The 15,968-nt window shown below is 44.0% G+C and overlaps 1 protein-coding gene across 5 annotated transcripts in view; it reads right to left on the bottom strand.

Moving 5' to 3' along the window:
* CLIP2 (CAP-Gly domain containing linker protein 2) overlaps nucleotides 1-15,968 on the bottom strand; it is an 83,265-nt gene that overhangs the window by 55,873 nt on the left and 11,424 nt on the right. For 4 of the 5 annotated variants that reach the window (XM_052803591.1, XM_052803589.1, XM_052803593.1 and 1 more), the window contains exon 2: nucleotides 10,598-10,819. In XM_052803591.1, the coding sequence (XP_052659551.1) occupies nucleotides 10,598-10,709 (112 nt within the window). In that variant the 5' untranslated portion in view covers nucleotides 10,710-10,819. Of the gene's footprint in view, nucleotides 1-10,597; nucleotides 10,820-11,228; nucleotides 11,249-15,968 lie in introns of those variants that run through there. The other variant, XM_052803592.1, reaches the window with a different exon arrangement.

Here is a 15,968-nt window from a genome sequence, read left to right as displayed (position 1 = left end):
TTCAAAGTCTGCATCAAGCCCTTTAATTTCTGGCAGGTTTTTTTGAGCAAATACCTCCAAATATAATATTCTGCAATAAGCAATTCTGTGACATAAACAATACATAAGGCTCCTGTCATCTTCAGGGATGTGAGTCCTAAAAAACTGTACAGGTTTAAGTCTGAAATAAGACAAGCACGCTCCAAGTGCGGGACTGAGACACCCTATATGCTCAATGAGTGTGTACCCTCAGCTGAATTACAAATGCACTAATGTTTACAGACACAGGACTTTAGTCAATGAAAAGGACTACGGGAAGCAGCATCAGAGAGGGAAGCTGCTGCTCCTGGTGCCAGGACCGGGAGGCCAAAAGGCCAGAAAAACCTGCTGGCCAGGATAACTCTTCCGCTTTCACCTCTGACTCACAGGATGACATGCAGCAAGACCTAGTTCTCTTAAATTGTCTGGTGTGTAAAACACGGATAATACTGACCTACCTCACAGCCCCAGGCTTCACAGGTGGTGGTGAAGCATTTGGAGTGTCTAAACAGAGAGGTTTCATATGTGCATAGCAGGCTTATAATTACAGAAAGTGAGAATGACTTACAGCTTGCGCTTGGTAGGAATTCATAAAGCAGCTTGGGAACACTCTTGTAGCAGCAGTTAACTCCTGCGTAACACTGCCCTGCATATTAGAGCACTGGCAGTATGCTAGATCACACAAATTAATTCCTGAATTTTCAGTGCATGTTCAGTTTTTAAGAGGTACTCGTGGCAAAGTTCATCACTGCCTTCCTCTGCAACCATTTAAAATCTCTATGCACAAATATTTCCTTTCTCACAAAGAATTCTGTAGGGAAGACCATGCGAGTAAAGCGCTCTGCTGCATCCTCCGGGCCATCCATGACCCGGACACAGCACACAGGACACACATTTACTGTGCTGGAAACAGCATTGCCAAAACAGTCACATTTTGTAGTAGAGACCATCAACTGTGTTCTAAATGGAGTTGCTGAAGTCTCAGCCCAATTTTGACAACTCTTATTATTTTATAGTGAGCATTGTGATACATGCCATTTATCTTACAGACCTCACTACTGCATAAAAAACAATTTCCCTCTTTTAAGGGGATATTACTTTCTAGCATCTTTATAAAAAAAAGTAAATATCCTACTGAACCCAAAATAAATAGATAAAAATATCTGTATTCTAAATATTTTAAGGCTTTTGTGGAGACCAATTCACCTATTTAACTGCTTGCAAGGAGGATGCTCGCATGCAGGGTCAGTGTGCAATGGTCAGATCAACCAATAGCCAATACTATGTAGCAACAGTCTGATGTCACTGTAATCCTATGGATTCTCATCCCAAATCCATCTATGCCAAAGGGAATCTCTCCTTTGATTTCAATGAATATTGGCTCAGGCTGCTAATGATTAATCTGCTTTTGCAGGATCAGATCAATTTTTCGAGGCAGAACATGCAGGAGCAGATTCTGCCCAGAAGCTGCACCCTTACTCTGATGGGTGTAACCGCAAGCATTCTGATATTACTGCAGACTTACACCAGCCCAGCTGAATAGGATTTGGTTCATTATAGTCAAACCACCATAAGCTGAACATCTGTGGGAAGCAGATTTTCTTTCCCTGCTGTTCTGCGAGGAGCTACAGACAGAGGGAGCAGGAGGGCGTCTGACCTCCATATGCCTTCAGCGTGTGCTCGCATCTCATTCTACAATGACTGCACTGAATATTAAGGATTAACTATATCAAATCCTTCTAAGAGCATCTAATGATTAAGACAATTAAAATCAGACTCCCAGTTGTCTCTAGATGTCACCTGTAAAGCTGATTAAATCAAGATTGATTCAATGCCCTTTTATATTGCTTAGAATGCATCAAACCACTTCTCCTTGGGAGATGAATGCTGCCGAAGGTCCTTTCCCTCTTCAAGAGGGGAACCACCACCTCCAACACCCCCGCCTAGAAACCTCAGTACAAAATGTATTTCAAACTGCAGGATGGCAGACAGAGTGGCTCATGAAAGCGACGTGTGAGCTGAACACAAGCCCTATGCAAATAGTCAAACGGTTGGTCCACAACCACGCCAGAAAACATTCGGCTTCTGGATACGCAGTGGGGATTAGAAGCAAATCTGCAGGGTCTCACAAGAACATCAGCGTCCACAAGCAAGTGGATTTGTACAGTGATGTGATCTACACACAGGGCACTTCAGTCACCCCACAGCAGCGATGAACAAACACGCTCAAGCTCTAACAATCACTCAGCAAAGCTGCTCCAGTGGTTGTCACAGTTCCTACACCTCAGCTGCACTGACCGTCAGCCACCATGGTTCCGCTCCCAGCCTCACTTCTTCACTTGAGCTGTACATCAATCCTAAACCAGCAAACCAGCACCTCTCATTTGCAGTTTTTTCCTGTACAGCCCTTGAAAACATACTCTTGTTTTCTTCCAGATATCTGATAACTTCTTGAACAGATGACTGTCTGTGTGTATGTGGATACTGTAGCTCTTACTACTAATTGATAGATAATCTGCTGATACTGTAGCAGTCAGAGGCATTTGATTAACACACATTCGTTGGCACCTTGTCCTCCCAATTCCCCTAGGAACGGAACATGCTGTGTACACAGACCCGTTAAGATAAAGCAAGACCTAATCAAACTTCACAGACACCGATGATGCATTTCCAGCAACAATCACTAATCTGACTCAAGGAATATCCATTCACACTTGCAGCATGGATTTAATTGAGGACAGCGCTCAGATGGCAGCTGACAATACCTATCGCTCCGTGAGGGCTGAATCAAAACAGCAAAAACAAATGTTTGCTAGAAATAACAGCAGCCTCTGGCCCCACAACATGGGGTCTTTTCTCTCAATTCGCCAATGCACAACACCCCAAGTTAATATTAATCAAGAGCCACAAAGCCTTTGAATAGACAAGAATTAGCTCCCTATGTCTGTGCCAGTCAATCAGCTGCTCAGGACACTACAATCCCATTTCTTTTGTTTCAGACAAAACAGTAATTTAGTGTCTTTCATATTTATTTGGGAATGAGAATTAATAGATTGATACAAAACCAGGCAGCCTCAACACTCTTTCTTGCAGCTTTATAAAAAAGCCTGTGTTAAGACACTGCCAAACCATCAATGATTACCTGAGAGTAACCTGCCCAAGCTCTCTCTTATTACCGAGGCATGAATTCCTCATCAAGGACACCTTCCCTCCCTCTGTTTTACTGCAAAATAATCCTGGAGGCAACAGAAATTACTACTTCTTGCTATACATCCAGCCAATTTACTCCAACAAAATCCTGAGAAAATTGAGGGGTGAACAACTGATTTCCAAGTTAATTTACCAAGATGTTGCTGTTAACCCTGTTGCGGATAAATAAAAAGGAACAAAGATTTCCCACTGAGGAAGGTAAGAGCAAGGCACTAATCCTACAGAGGAGCAAAGCTGGTAGTGAGATTTAGACCCCTCCAGCAGAATTCATACAGGTATAGCTCATTAATGATGGGGCCTAGATGTACACAAAGAGACTTATCCATATAGAATTGCTGAGTCTCTGAAACTAGAAGCGGTCCTCAGAAGATAACTGCATTTCTAGAAAACAAATCAGAAAATAAATTTAACTCCCTCCCAGGAGACTCAAACCCAAATTCAACCCTGATAAAAACATTATGCCACACAATTTTCAAAGGAAACCTCCTTTAATTGTGAAGAGGGACCTGGGATGTAACCCATGGAGTCCAGTCTGTCCAACCCTCTGTTCTTATTCTCCTATGCTAGGAGTGATTGATCACATTCAGGCTGGAGTGACAGCTCTGATCATGCATGCCCCCTAACGCAAACTCAGTGACTGCACCCAGCAAACCCCGTCCCAGCTGCTGCCTGAACAACATGAAGCTCACCCCCTCAGCACAGCAGTAACTATCCCCCAGGACATAACCAGCCTCAGCTGATTAGCAACCAGAAACCAAGCACAACTACCTACCCCAATAACTAGCACCGCTCAGGCTTATAAAACCCTCATTACAACATACTTAGTTTAATTACCCTGTGGAGCCAGTCATCTAGTGGTCTTTAATGGCCCTGTGAGCACTCCAGTCCACTTTGCTTTTATTTTCAGTGAACAAAAGTGTCATACAGTGTTTGCAAAGGCAGACATTATGCCAGCAAATATTAATAGTTCTGTGCCCTTATTTTTCATCAAAAATAACGTACATACACTTATATGAAAATGAGAAGGCATTCCCAGGCTCCTGGCAATGCTGTATAGCTTAGCTATCAAAGTATAGTTTTTGGCAATAAAACTGGGCACCTGCTGAAAAACAGTTTTGATACTCATAGCCATGCTTAAATATGATATTCAGGTCAGATACTTGCACCTGCCCATTCAGAAAGACAGGATCCATCTGTAAAATTCAAGATCTAGGCTGGATTCAGACTGGATGCATTTAAGTCTCAGAAAATATAACAGGTTTGGGCTTTTTTGCCTCCAGCGCTGAAGTCCCAGTGTTGCCCAGCTCCATCTGCAAATACTAATTTTCCTTTTTTTCCTCCCCCTTTTGCCAGAATTCTTTAATTGAAGAAGAGATTTAAGAACCATAAAAAACACTGTAAATGAACACCAGAGCCAGCTGACAGCAAAATGCAGTATGAAAGGCAAGACTTTCTCCTCTAACCAAGTTACTCTAATGCTGCTCTGAGCAGACAAAAACCACTCTGAAATGTGAACATTTCCCTTCCCAGCCGCTTTCACCTGTTCCACCAGCTGGGAGGGCTGTGTGGACCCATTCATCATAGCTTCCATTCTCTCCATCTTGCAACTCCAGGCAAAAGCAGGCTTTTCCAGGAGGAGTGTGGGAGAGAAACCAAGACATATGAGCTTTGCAAGTAACAAGAAATCCAAACATTATATTGAGCCCTTTACCAGTGACCCACACCTTTTGCACAGAAACCTCTCTTGCACTTGGGGTTGAGCAGTAACTTTCTTTACTTGAAGCATGGGAAATAAGCCAACGCATTTGTGGGAAATCCTCTCCTGAGACAGCTAGAGATGAATTTTCAGTCTGGTTTTAAGGAAAATAGTTACCACAAAGCAGCAGAACTTATTTTTTCCATTGTTGCAGCTTTATGGGAGAGAAGGGAGGGGGATAGTCATCATGGTCACCACTCATCAAAGCTAATGTTTTCCAAGAATTCACCAGTCCCCCACTGACTTTCAGTGGAAGTGACCATTTCAGCTCTCAAAAAAAACCAACCAAACAAACAAAAACAAACAAAAAACCCAAACCCCACCCACAAGAAGCCAATGCACCTACCCCAGAATATCACCACAAAAAGCCCTTATACCTCATGGGTCTTTGAAAGCACCAGCTCAGGTAGGAGACACAATAACTCTCCGCTCTAGGAAAGTTCAAAGAGGACACTCCAAGAGCTGGTAGGAAACAGGGGCTCTGAATAAGTTTTCAGGGAAAATAACTGATATTCTGAGCCAGCTTGACACACATGCTATGACTACATCATATTTGGTCTCTATAGAAACCTACAGCCATGAATTGTGAAATTATATATACAGGCACACACAGCATCTTACATCTGCATCAAGCCTCTGTCCTGTTACATAAGATGTGAGCTGTCAAGATTACATGGAAATGTTTAACAGGTGTCGTGGTTTAACCCCAGCCAGCAACTAAACACCACGCAGCCGCTCACTCACTCCCCCCCACCCAGTGGGATGGGGAAGAAAATCGGGAGAAGAAGCAAAACCCGTGGGTTGAGATAAGAACGGTTTAATAGAACAGAAAAGAAGAAACTAATAATGATAATGATAACACTAATAAAATGACAACAGCAATAATGAAAGGATTGGAATGTACAAATGATACGCAGTGCAATTGCTCACCACCCGCCGACCGACACCCAGCCAGTCCCCCGAGCGGCGAATCCCTGCCCCCCACTTCCCCGTTTCTGTACTGGATGGGACGTCACATGGTATGGAATACACCGTTGGCCAGTTTGGGTCAGGTGCCCTGGCTGTGTCCTGTGCCAACTTCTTGTGCCCCTCCAGCTTTCTCACTGGCTGGGCATGAGAAGCTGAAAAATCCTTGACATTAGTCTAAACACTACTGAGCAACAACTGAAAACATCAGTGTTATCAACATTCTTCGCTCTGAACTCAAAACATAGCACTGTACCAGCTACTAGGAAGACAGTTAACTCTATCCCAGCTGAAACCAGGACAACAGGGTACAACTCCACTGCCTGGGAAAGCAAGAGAGATGAGAGAGAGATGAGAGACACTTGACTTTCTACAAAAGAATATGAACAGAGCGCTGGGGAAAAGAGAAAGAAGAAATCAAAGCACCTTTGCGTATTCCAGACTAAGAATAAAGGAAAGTACATCTACTTACACTTTTGCAGACAAGACTGATCAGCTTATGGGAAGGTAGGAGGAAGAAAGTGTGAAGCATTTCAAAATTCATTTGTATCTAATGGCTCTCTGACAACTCGAGAATGAGAACCTTCTTTTGACACCCAGTCTGGAAGATATAACCTCAATGTGGGGTCTTTCTGAGCCAGCCCCAGGCTACCAGAGCCAAGAGACAGCTCAGAGCCAACAGACTGTACATTGTTGCAGTTTAATTCTGTGCTTCATTAGATAATGGTTTTCTTCTGCAACTATATTTCAAGCTTTTGAGATTTCTGTCTTCCCCCAAAGTAGCAAATTCATAGAGATCAATGTTGCAGCTCTGTATTTTGTAATCCAAACCACACTGGTTTTCTTCCATCAAGCTGCAGGGCTCAGGTGGTTCACCAAATGCCTAAGAAAATGGAAGAATCTCTTTTGGCATTTCTGGCAAGAGACAGGTAAGTGTGGAGGCAACACATGAGTTCAGAAAAATCCAGTGCACTCAGATCCCCCTGGAGTCAGGCAAACCCTGACAGTCTCCCAGGAAGGACTCTCATTGCACAGACACAGTTCACAGAGCTCATGGAAACATTCAAAGGCAGCACAGAGCAGAGCTCATGGTTTCTGCAGGGCTTCTCTAATGCCTCGCATACAGCCTCCTTCATGCGGGTTTTTAAGACCTGATGTAAAGCTTGGTATCTTTAGAGGAGCTTTCCATCCCAGCAGACACCCAATACATCACATGAAAGCACTTTCCTGGACAGTGACAGAAGAGGAAAGAAAAGCAGAAAAAGCCCTTTGCAGTATTGACATTAAATACACAAAAGAAAATTGTTTTCAGCCTCTTCATCTCTCCCATTGTCCCTCTGTATATTAGAAAGGCTCCAACACCATGACACTGGGGAAAGCACTCAGTGCTGACTGCACACTACCAGATCTAACAGCCCTCAGGCTGGCATATAGCTACCTCCTCTTGATAAAGTTGGGTTATCAGTACTGCTGTGAATTAACAGCAGTGATGCACTTAGAGGCCAGAGGTTGAGTGATGCAGGTTAGCAAGACAGAAGGGTGAGGATGGGGCAAAGCTCCATCACCCTCCAGTGGCCCAGACCTGATTAATCCCAGGAAAGGTAATGAAATCCAATCTCCATGGCCATCTACCACCAGATCCTTTGGCTGCAGGCATCCTCAAAGTTTACGTCAGTGCCTGCCGTGGTTAGGATTTTAATGATGTGGACACTTGGCTCTGAAATAGAATTAAACCACTTTGACAGTAAAAAGAATATTTTCTCTTGGAGTTTTTCCTTGCCAAATGCTGAATCTCATGCTTGTCTGTGCTGCGGCTGGGCCCCACAGCCAGCACAGATGCTGCCACTCTCAGAAAGGGGCACATAGGCAAGTCAACAGGATTTTAGGATGCAAGCTTTGCTCACCACTTCAGGTTATCATTGGAAAGGAGAGGAGCAGAAGGCAGCGAGGGGCTGGCCAGGCCTTTGCAGGAAGAAGAGCAGGTACAGGCCACACATAGACACAGCAGTAGCTCTTGTGCAGGATACAGAGCAAGATGATGATGCTAGGGATGACGTCAAAGATGATGCTACAAGCCCTATTGCAGCTATCCACCTAGCACACACTGAGTAAACAGCTCCGTTGTGCTCTGTTCTCACCTTCCAGGTAGGAACAGCTCAGTGCTATCATTGCTCCAGCAGCTTTGCAACTCCCGAAAGCCCCCTGCACCATCCTGAGAGGCAGAGGAGCAGCAGCGCAGCTCATAGCACAGTGATTGCACAGTACCAACACACCATCCCAAGACTTCTCCCCATCTGCATACACACATTTTTCCAGGAACAAAACTCATTTTAGAGCTTCTCAGGCAAAGGTAAAACTCAGTTTGGTGCAGATTCTGCCCACGCTCAGCTGGCTTTGCTGCACATCTATCACAGTGACAGATGGCTATAGCTCAACAAGGCACAAAGAAGCTCCAGCAAACAAGTGCTGCATTCAGCTGAAAGGCTGCATCGGACCCCTGTGCTTACTATCGGTGCTGACTAACTCTTTCATACTGCAACACACGCACCGTGTTTGCCGAGACGCCTCTGTGCAAAGCCTCCAAGGGGAAGACAGGCCTCGGATCTTCTCCCTCATTTTGGGTTTTGATTTTTTTTTTTTTTAAGTGATAAAAATCAACTGAAAATAACTCCACACCGCACTGCAATTATAAATCCAGCATGAAGCACCTTGAGAGATTCACAGCTGGTAGCTAAACAGTCACTTCACTGGAGTCCTTCAAGTTCATTTCTTTGTGCTAGGAGAAACTAGGGGGAAATACAGAAACAGGTCTGGGGGATAACTTCAAAATAAACAGCCTAACCTATAAACCTTATACTAAGAATTTCCTTTGTCAATTTGTGCTTCCCTCTAGCAAACAAATATAAAGGAGACTTCAGTATCTTTGATTTGGATACTAAATTAAGAAATTAGCCTTTCTAATATCAAAACCCACTCAAACACAGAAAAGTGCAATTCAAATGTTTATCTGTACATCTAGGGCCAAGTCCTCGGCCAAAGAAGAGCAGTGTTGCTCCACTCCCTACAATGCTGTATTACACCAAAGGATCTGGAACTCAGCCCATGAGCTCATGCAGCGACAGGCCCCTCAAACAAGACCTTGCACATGTGCAAAAAGCCAAGTTAAAACTATGGCTTTTACAATACTGTTCAAGGAAAGAATTTACAGGGTGGGAGAGATGATACATACACCATCAATCACTGAAAGAAGAGAAAGCTTAGCTGAAGAAATCCATGAGCAAAGCAGAGCCCCTGATGTGTAACAATGGAGCAGAGCCAGGGTCTCTCAGCAGCAAGCAGGGTCTTTGCATGGAAGTCCTGTGCAGAGGTTGTGCCTGAAGCACCCTCTCAGTGGAAGGTGTTCATGGGACAATGACACATGCCCCAGCACAAGAGAAACTTCAGAGAGATGGGGTTTTTTGTTTGTTTTGTTTAAATAACTGACACTTCTGCATTACTCTGACAAGAGATAGCATTGTCTGGTGACCCTCATTTTTGCAGTATCATTATCACAGGCTAATTTGTCATAGTATGCTAAAGCAAATTTTGTCCAATATTATCCCCTATACTAAAAATGTTGTCTGACAGGTACAAGGCTTTCCTGCTTCTGCCAAACACTACAAATTTTTGGACTGAAACATACAGAAAGGTAGCCAGGCACGTGGGCAGTGGCCTGAATTATTATGGGACGAGAGGTTGACAGACCTCAACAAGCAACGAGCAACATTCTCAAATGAAAGTGTAATATACTGAACATACAAGTGATTGATAGGATATAGATCATCCTGATGCTTTTCCCCAGAACCAAGAGGAAAGCCTTTTTTAACAAAGTGAAACAAAAAACATTACATAAAAAACTTGCACCCTGAATATTTGCTAAATTATATCTGTCATGGTTTAACCCCAGCCAGCAATAAAATATCTAATAAAAAAAAAAAAACCCAGCAGTCAAAGCAGCCAGAAAAATGAGTCCTAAGCAAAACACATCTCAAATGTTTTTGAAGTGTTAATTATACTGCATAATGGCAGTCTGTATAGCTTATGTATACACTGGCTATAGACCAACAGACAGTAAAGCGTGTGTACGTATGTCTAGGTAAATCGTTATTCAAATCCCAGTGCTTCAAATGATTCTGTTCAAACAAGGGCACTAATTTGAGGTAATCAGCAGAGAACAAATCACCTTAAGTGCCTGGTTCCTACTCTTGCATTATCACAGGCCAGAAGCAATGGCTATAGGACAGTGTTTAAGAAGGTCATGGGTGAGGTTCCTATCTGCCTAATTATTACCAGCTCTTCAAATGTCAGTGTCTGTACAGGTATGCATACGCAAACAAGCAAGACAGGAGGCAGCACCTCTGTCAGCCCTAAACACGAAAGGATCCATCTGCCTCCCACCCACTCCACAACCTGCCTAGTTTATGCATTAGTTGGGAGAGAGAGGCCATTCACTCACCCCATTACACTTAGATTGATTGTGAGCATGCATCAAAACATGTACAGACGGGGAGTTTTAGGTCTTACTGAACACTGGCACCACAAGGCCTTTGCCTTTAAGCCAGGTAATCACCTGGGTCATCTCATGCCCCTGCCAAATCAAGTCCTTACCTTCTTTTGAACCAGTGGTGATGGCAGCTGCGGTGGTCCCTGATGCCCGTCCCACCGGGCTGGAATGCTTCCCAGCCCTGCCAGGGATTTTAAGTCCACTTGGCTTCAGCATGTTTGCTGTCTCATGTATCTCAGGCTTGTATTGCAAATGTCTCAAAGAGCTGTCCTGGTATCACCATTCAGGCTTCTCGATGATGGGCCTCTTCTTCCATTGTCACAGACCTGGGAGAACAGAGCACAAAGAAATCAGACAGAGAGCACCGAACAGGCTGCCAGAAAGCAGTGCCCAGCTCCCTCCTCACAGCCCTAGGAGAGTCAGGATCTTTCATTTCTTCTCCTGTAACACAAGGCTGATCATTTCCTTCATGTCCCATCTTAATGTTCTTTCCCTCAATCTCACAGTCTCACTTTAACCCTGAAGTCCTGGACCAAAGCTGAAACCTCCTAGAGCCACCAAACAAGAATTTAAATTCAGTTTGGGATTTGAGCAACTGAAATTGTTGACTGGTTTTAAGTTCTAAAGTCTCAGTTCATGCTTCAGCCAAGACCTGGTTCTGCTGTCAGAGCCCTTACCAAAGGCACACTACCAACCCTCAGCACTAGACCTTTGGTGCATGGCCCCCATTCTTACCAGACTTCAGGGCAGCATCTCCAAATTGACAGGAAGAGGAAGGAAGAAGTGTCTGAGATGGGGCTTTCGACTCCTTTCCTTAAGGACAAATCCAAAACCTTGTTACAGAAAAAGGGCATCTGACCCCATGGATTTGCAGTAAGACTGAAAAAAAAACCCCAACAAACCAACCCCAAACCTTTCTGAAACCTAAGCGTGACTGTACCAACTACTCATTAGAGAAGTCACATAATCCTTCCCTATGCCATTCCCTTCCCAGTAGGCAAACAGAATAAAACCTCCAAATTACTTGCAAGGATGTTGCATTAACAAGCATACAACTCCTCAAGCAAAAAGTTTTATGACAAGAAAAGAAAAATAAAGGAAATGACTAAGTTGCTTAAAAAAAAAATGCAAAAACATTCCTAATGGATAAAGAAAAGCAATCAAAAAATTGAGACTATCAGCTAAAAGGAAGCTAAGGCAGGCTGACTGAGCAGGCTGGGATGCAGAGGGAAGAAGGTGGTGGCAGAGCGAGCCAGGGACAATGCCGACATAACGGCAAAGGGAATTGCAAGGAGAGCAAACCAAGGACCAGCCAGAAGCCAGGGGACAGCCAGACCTCCTTCCTGAGCCAAGGAAGGAGGTAGCCTGCTGCAGGCAGCACTCCGGAGAATTAATGTAGCAAAGATTTACAGATGCTGCGAGGGGGGAATTGCAATAGCGGGGACGGGAAGTGATTAAGGCATGAGTAAGGATTTCAACACAGGCTGGGTCAGAGCGAGGGGAGGGCTGGCAGGGCTCCAGGGAAAGCTGCAAGCAGACACAGGAGGAGGAAAAACCGCAAGGAGAATTCCAAAACTGTATTCCTGAGGGCTCACAAATATCTGAGACACCAAAGAGTGTTTCAGCAGTAAGAGTCAGTCATCCCACACCGGCTTAGAGAGACAAAGAAAGGAGGGATCAGCAGAGACAGCCTGGGGAGGGAGCCTGAGTGAAAACCCAAGGGATCAAGCCCTGTCTCTTCCCCACGTGCCCCACAAAGGATGTTCAACACCTGGGGTGGCTTCAGATACCTGCAGACAGCACCAGCTGGGACTATTTAGCTTACACAGAAGTCGGGGCTATTTATGAGAAGTGGGATGCTCAGATCACATCACCAGCAGCAGGAACAATGGACAAGAGCAAGCAGTTCTCGTTAAGCAAGACAGAAAACAGCCTTCCTGCGACAGAGCCAGCGAGGACCAGTTGCTGTCACAGAGCTGGACAGGAGGCTGCGGTTTCCAGCTCTGTTTAGCATAAAACAAGGAGACAAGTAACAGAATCTGGAAGTGAGAAACATTGATCAGCCTGGTTCCTCCTATCTGTCAAGCCATCAGACATCTCCCTTCCACCCACTCCATCTCATATGACATATTTTGCCCCAGGCTAGCTTTGATTTTACAGAGCAACTGGATTTCTAGCACTTCTGCTGGCAGGTGATGTGCTCTACCAGGAGATGTCACCCCATCTCTATCACCTTCAACCTGAAGGTTTGCTCTCTTTACAATATACCCGTACTCCTAGATTTACACATCTCATCGCCCAGTCCTACCATTTGGTTACAAGGTTTGATGCTGTACTTGAGATTAAACAAGCTGGAGATGCTATTTCTTCCAGATAAAACATGATGGCTGGTTGAGTTCACAATCAGGAATGTAGATGGGGGAAGGATAAAAGAATTTAAGCAGGAAAGTGTGCCAGAAGAATAAAAATATTTTACAGTTTTTCAGGCCTCTGTTAGAGGGATTCTCTGGATCCCTAACTTTGCAGGGAGAACCACATAAGCTTTAGGGAGACAGTGAATTTAGTCCGTTCCTCTATTTTGCTGCTCATCTATGAGGAGACAGGGAACTTCAGTTCATTCTCCCTCCACTACTCATTATCCCTGAAGATAGCTGGCCACACAAGTCACAGGATATTGTGATATTCAGCTCCTTCCCAGGATGACTGGATTTTATTTTTACGCAGGGGAAGAGAAATAAGAGGAAGTGCATTCCCACTGCATGAAGATTTCTGCCAGAAACCTTTATGCAAACACATTTGCTTTCAACATACTAATGCTGAAAAACAAATGAACTCCACAGGCTGCTAATTAAGCCACCCTCCTAACAGACAGCTTATTTTACCCTGAAATACAATCACCACAATTAGTTCACAGCCACACTCACTGGGGTCTCCATGCCACATACCACATTCAAAAACTTCCAAAACATCACCCTGCATCACAGCCAGATACCCCTTGCCCAGCTATGCTCACCGCATGTCGGTTCACAGGGAAGTCTGATGGGGGCTAACTCACATATCTGAAGTGTCATTCTCATCTCCATAAGCTGCAGACTGACCAAAGCCAGGAAACAGGGGTGACTGCCTTAGCGTGTACCCACACACTCATTATCACACAGGGAAATGAGGATGAACTTGAGTAAATTTTACTGTAAATGCAGCTTGTTAGAAATACATAGATAAAAATAGGTGCCTGGGGACATTTTTAAAGAAGCCTATGCCTGCTGCTAGGGACAGATACTCCTCTGTCACTAGTTTCTCCCCTACTTCTACATAAAAATATATGAGCAGATTTTTAGGAAGCTCTGAAAGCCAAGCATGGAGCTCTTCCGAATTACACCATTAGGTCATCTTCACCACCCAGAGCAACGCTACCCTAAGCCATCCAAGTCCCACATTAGCTCCCAAGTGATGCAGCTTTTGTGCTGCAGAAATATCCTCGGCCTGGGACATAGGCCAGTATCTCCACAGGGCACTGCCCTGCTCCATTAGAGATAACAACTTGCCCTGATACCAAATTGTACCCTCAGCATCCCAACAGGCTCTATTAACAGAAACCTTCTGAAAAGTCTGTTTCCAGCAGTAAATGCTGAACACAGGCAAATATGATGCTGTACGTGGCGTAAGAAACACATGAGCCATTTTCTCTTTCCTACTCCCTATATTACCTGCACAAGCTGTAAGCTTTGCCTTCCTGTATAACTTCATGGAAATGCGATTTTTTCCAGACACACTGTAAAAAAACCCCCATCTGCCCCTGTGGATACTCCAGGGCCACCAGCTCTGCTTATTTTGTTTTTCTTCCTTTTCCAAGATGACACAGATTACAAGGATTTTCTAGATCTCCGCTAGATTCTTCCTGCAGTTTTTTCATACTGGGATGAATGGTTCTGTCTGTTCCCACAATCAAGGAAAGCATCCCAGGAATGCACAATATGAAAGCCTGCTGCAAATGACCAAAATATTCTGTTCTCCATTCTTCCATCAGAAAAGGGGACAGCTGGATCTGAGTCACCTAGGCTTAGATTCAAAAAGGGGAACAGTTCTCAACTAAGTACAGATGTACATCCGAAAAATACCTTTCACCAGGAGCAACATATCTGGATATGCAAGTATCCACAATGCTGGCTGGGCATCAGAACAGCACACATTAAAAACAGAGAAACAATTGGAGGTGCTTAGACTTCAGTTATTTCTCAAATGTGGTAGAGGAACAACACAAAACAAGGGTTGGTAGCAAAAGCCTTTGTCAGTCTTGGCAATACAGTTTATCTGTAAGTTTCTCTGCTTCATCCATCCCTCCTACCCTCAACAAGGCACATTAGTACTTGCTTGCCACATGAAATACCATCCCATTCAAGATGGACATAAGCAACAAAGCAGACTCCCAGATTCAGCACACTCCCCAGAAGAAAGCCCTCATGGGCGTATGCCAATCTAAGGCTCTGTTCACCTCAACATATTGAGTGAAACAACTGCAAGACACAGGAACAGGTTTCCAGACACCAGATTGAGTTGGCCCGAGTCCCATCCTGTGCCTGGTGCTTCCTTCTGGATGGATCTAGATGTAAGAAGAGTTTACCCAACACGAAACCCTAGGCAAGGCACAGAGATTTTGTTCTGAATGCAGACCCAAGTGGAATTTAGACCAGCTGTATCTGAACGCTGCTGTAACAGCTAGGTATATACAATATTTTTTGGGAAAACAACTCCTTATTTCTTAAAATTAAATATATAGCTAAAAAAGCGAGTACCAAAATTTAGGTTTCTAATTTTTTAAATTTGGAAATCCACACATAAGAAATTAAATTTGAAGTTTGCAGTCAGTTGTGTGCACACCTTTTCAGGGCAAGGGGCCCATAAAAAAAGGTAAAGAACAGTATCTAGTTATCAGACTGAAGGAAATCAAGGTTATCATGTTGTACGGAAGGTTAATGATAAACAAAGACAATGCAGAGCAGCAGTAAAACACTTTTTTTTTTTTTTAAACAAATTTGACTCATGAAAATAATCCTTGACTTCAAAGACAACTATTTGGATCATTTGCACAATAAAGTCTGTTTTTCCCTACTCCCATCTAAGATAATCTTTTGAAAAGCAATTGTTTGTGCCATTATTTAAAACACTATGCCAGCTTCCCTCATGTTCATACTAAGGATGAGGAACACCAGGGCTTGGGATGCAGCCCTACGGCAACACATCTGCAAGCAGAGTTTCAGCCATTTTCAGAGCATCATAAGATGCGGCGGTGTGCCTGAATCTGCACAAAGACTCTTGCATTAGTAATAAAGACACATCCTGGAAAGACCAGGAATTCTGTCTGCAGCTGCTCTGACAATGTAATAACAGTGACTCCATATGGAGTAATAGAAAGTGCATTTTACACCTGTAAGGTAAAGCGCCATCCTCTACAGGAAAGAGAAACAATCCCATGTG

The sequence above is a fragment of the Harpia harpyja genome, chromosome 12 (genome assembly GCF_026419915.1).
Source record: "Harpia harpyja isolate bHarHar1 chromosome 12, bHarHar1 primary haplotype, whole genome shotgun sequence".
Classification (NCBI taxonomy): domain Eukaryota; kingdom Metazoa; phylum Chordata; class Aves; order Accipitriformes; family Accipitridae; genus Harpia; species Harpia harpyja.
Note: the sequence above shows the minus strand (reverse complement) of the source record. Positions and strands in the feature narration are given on the sequence as shown.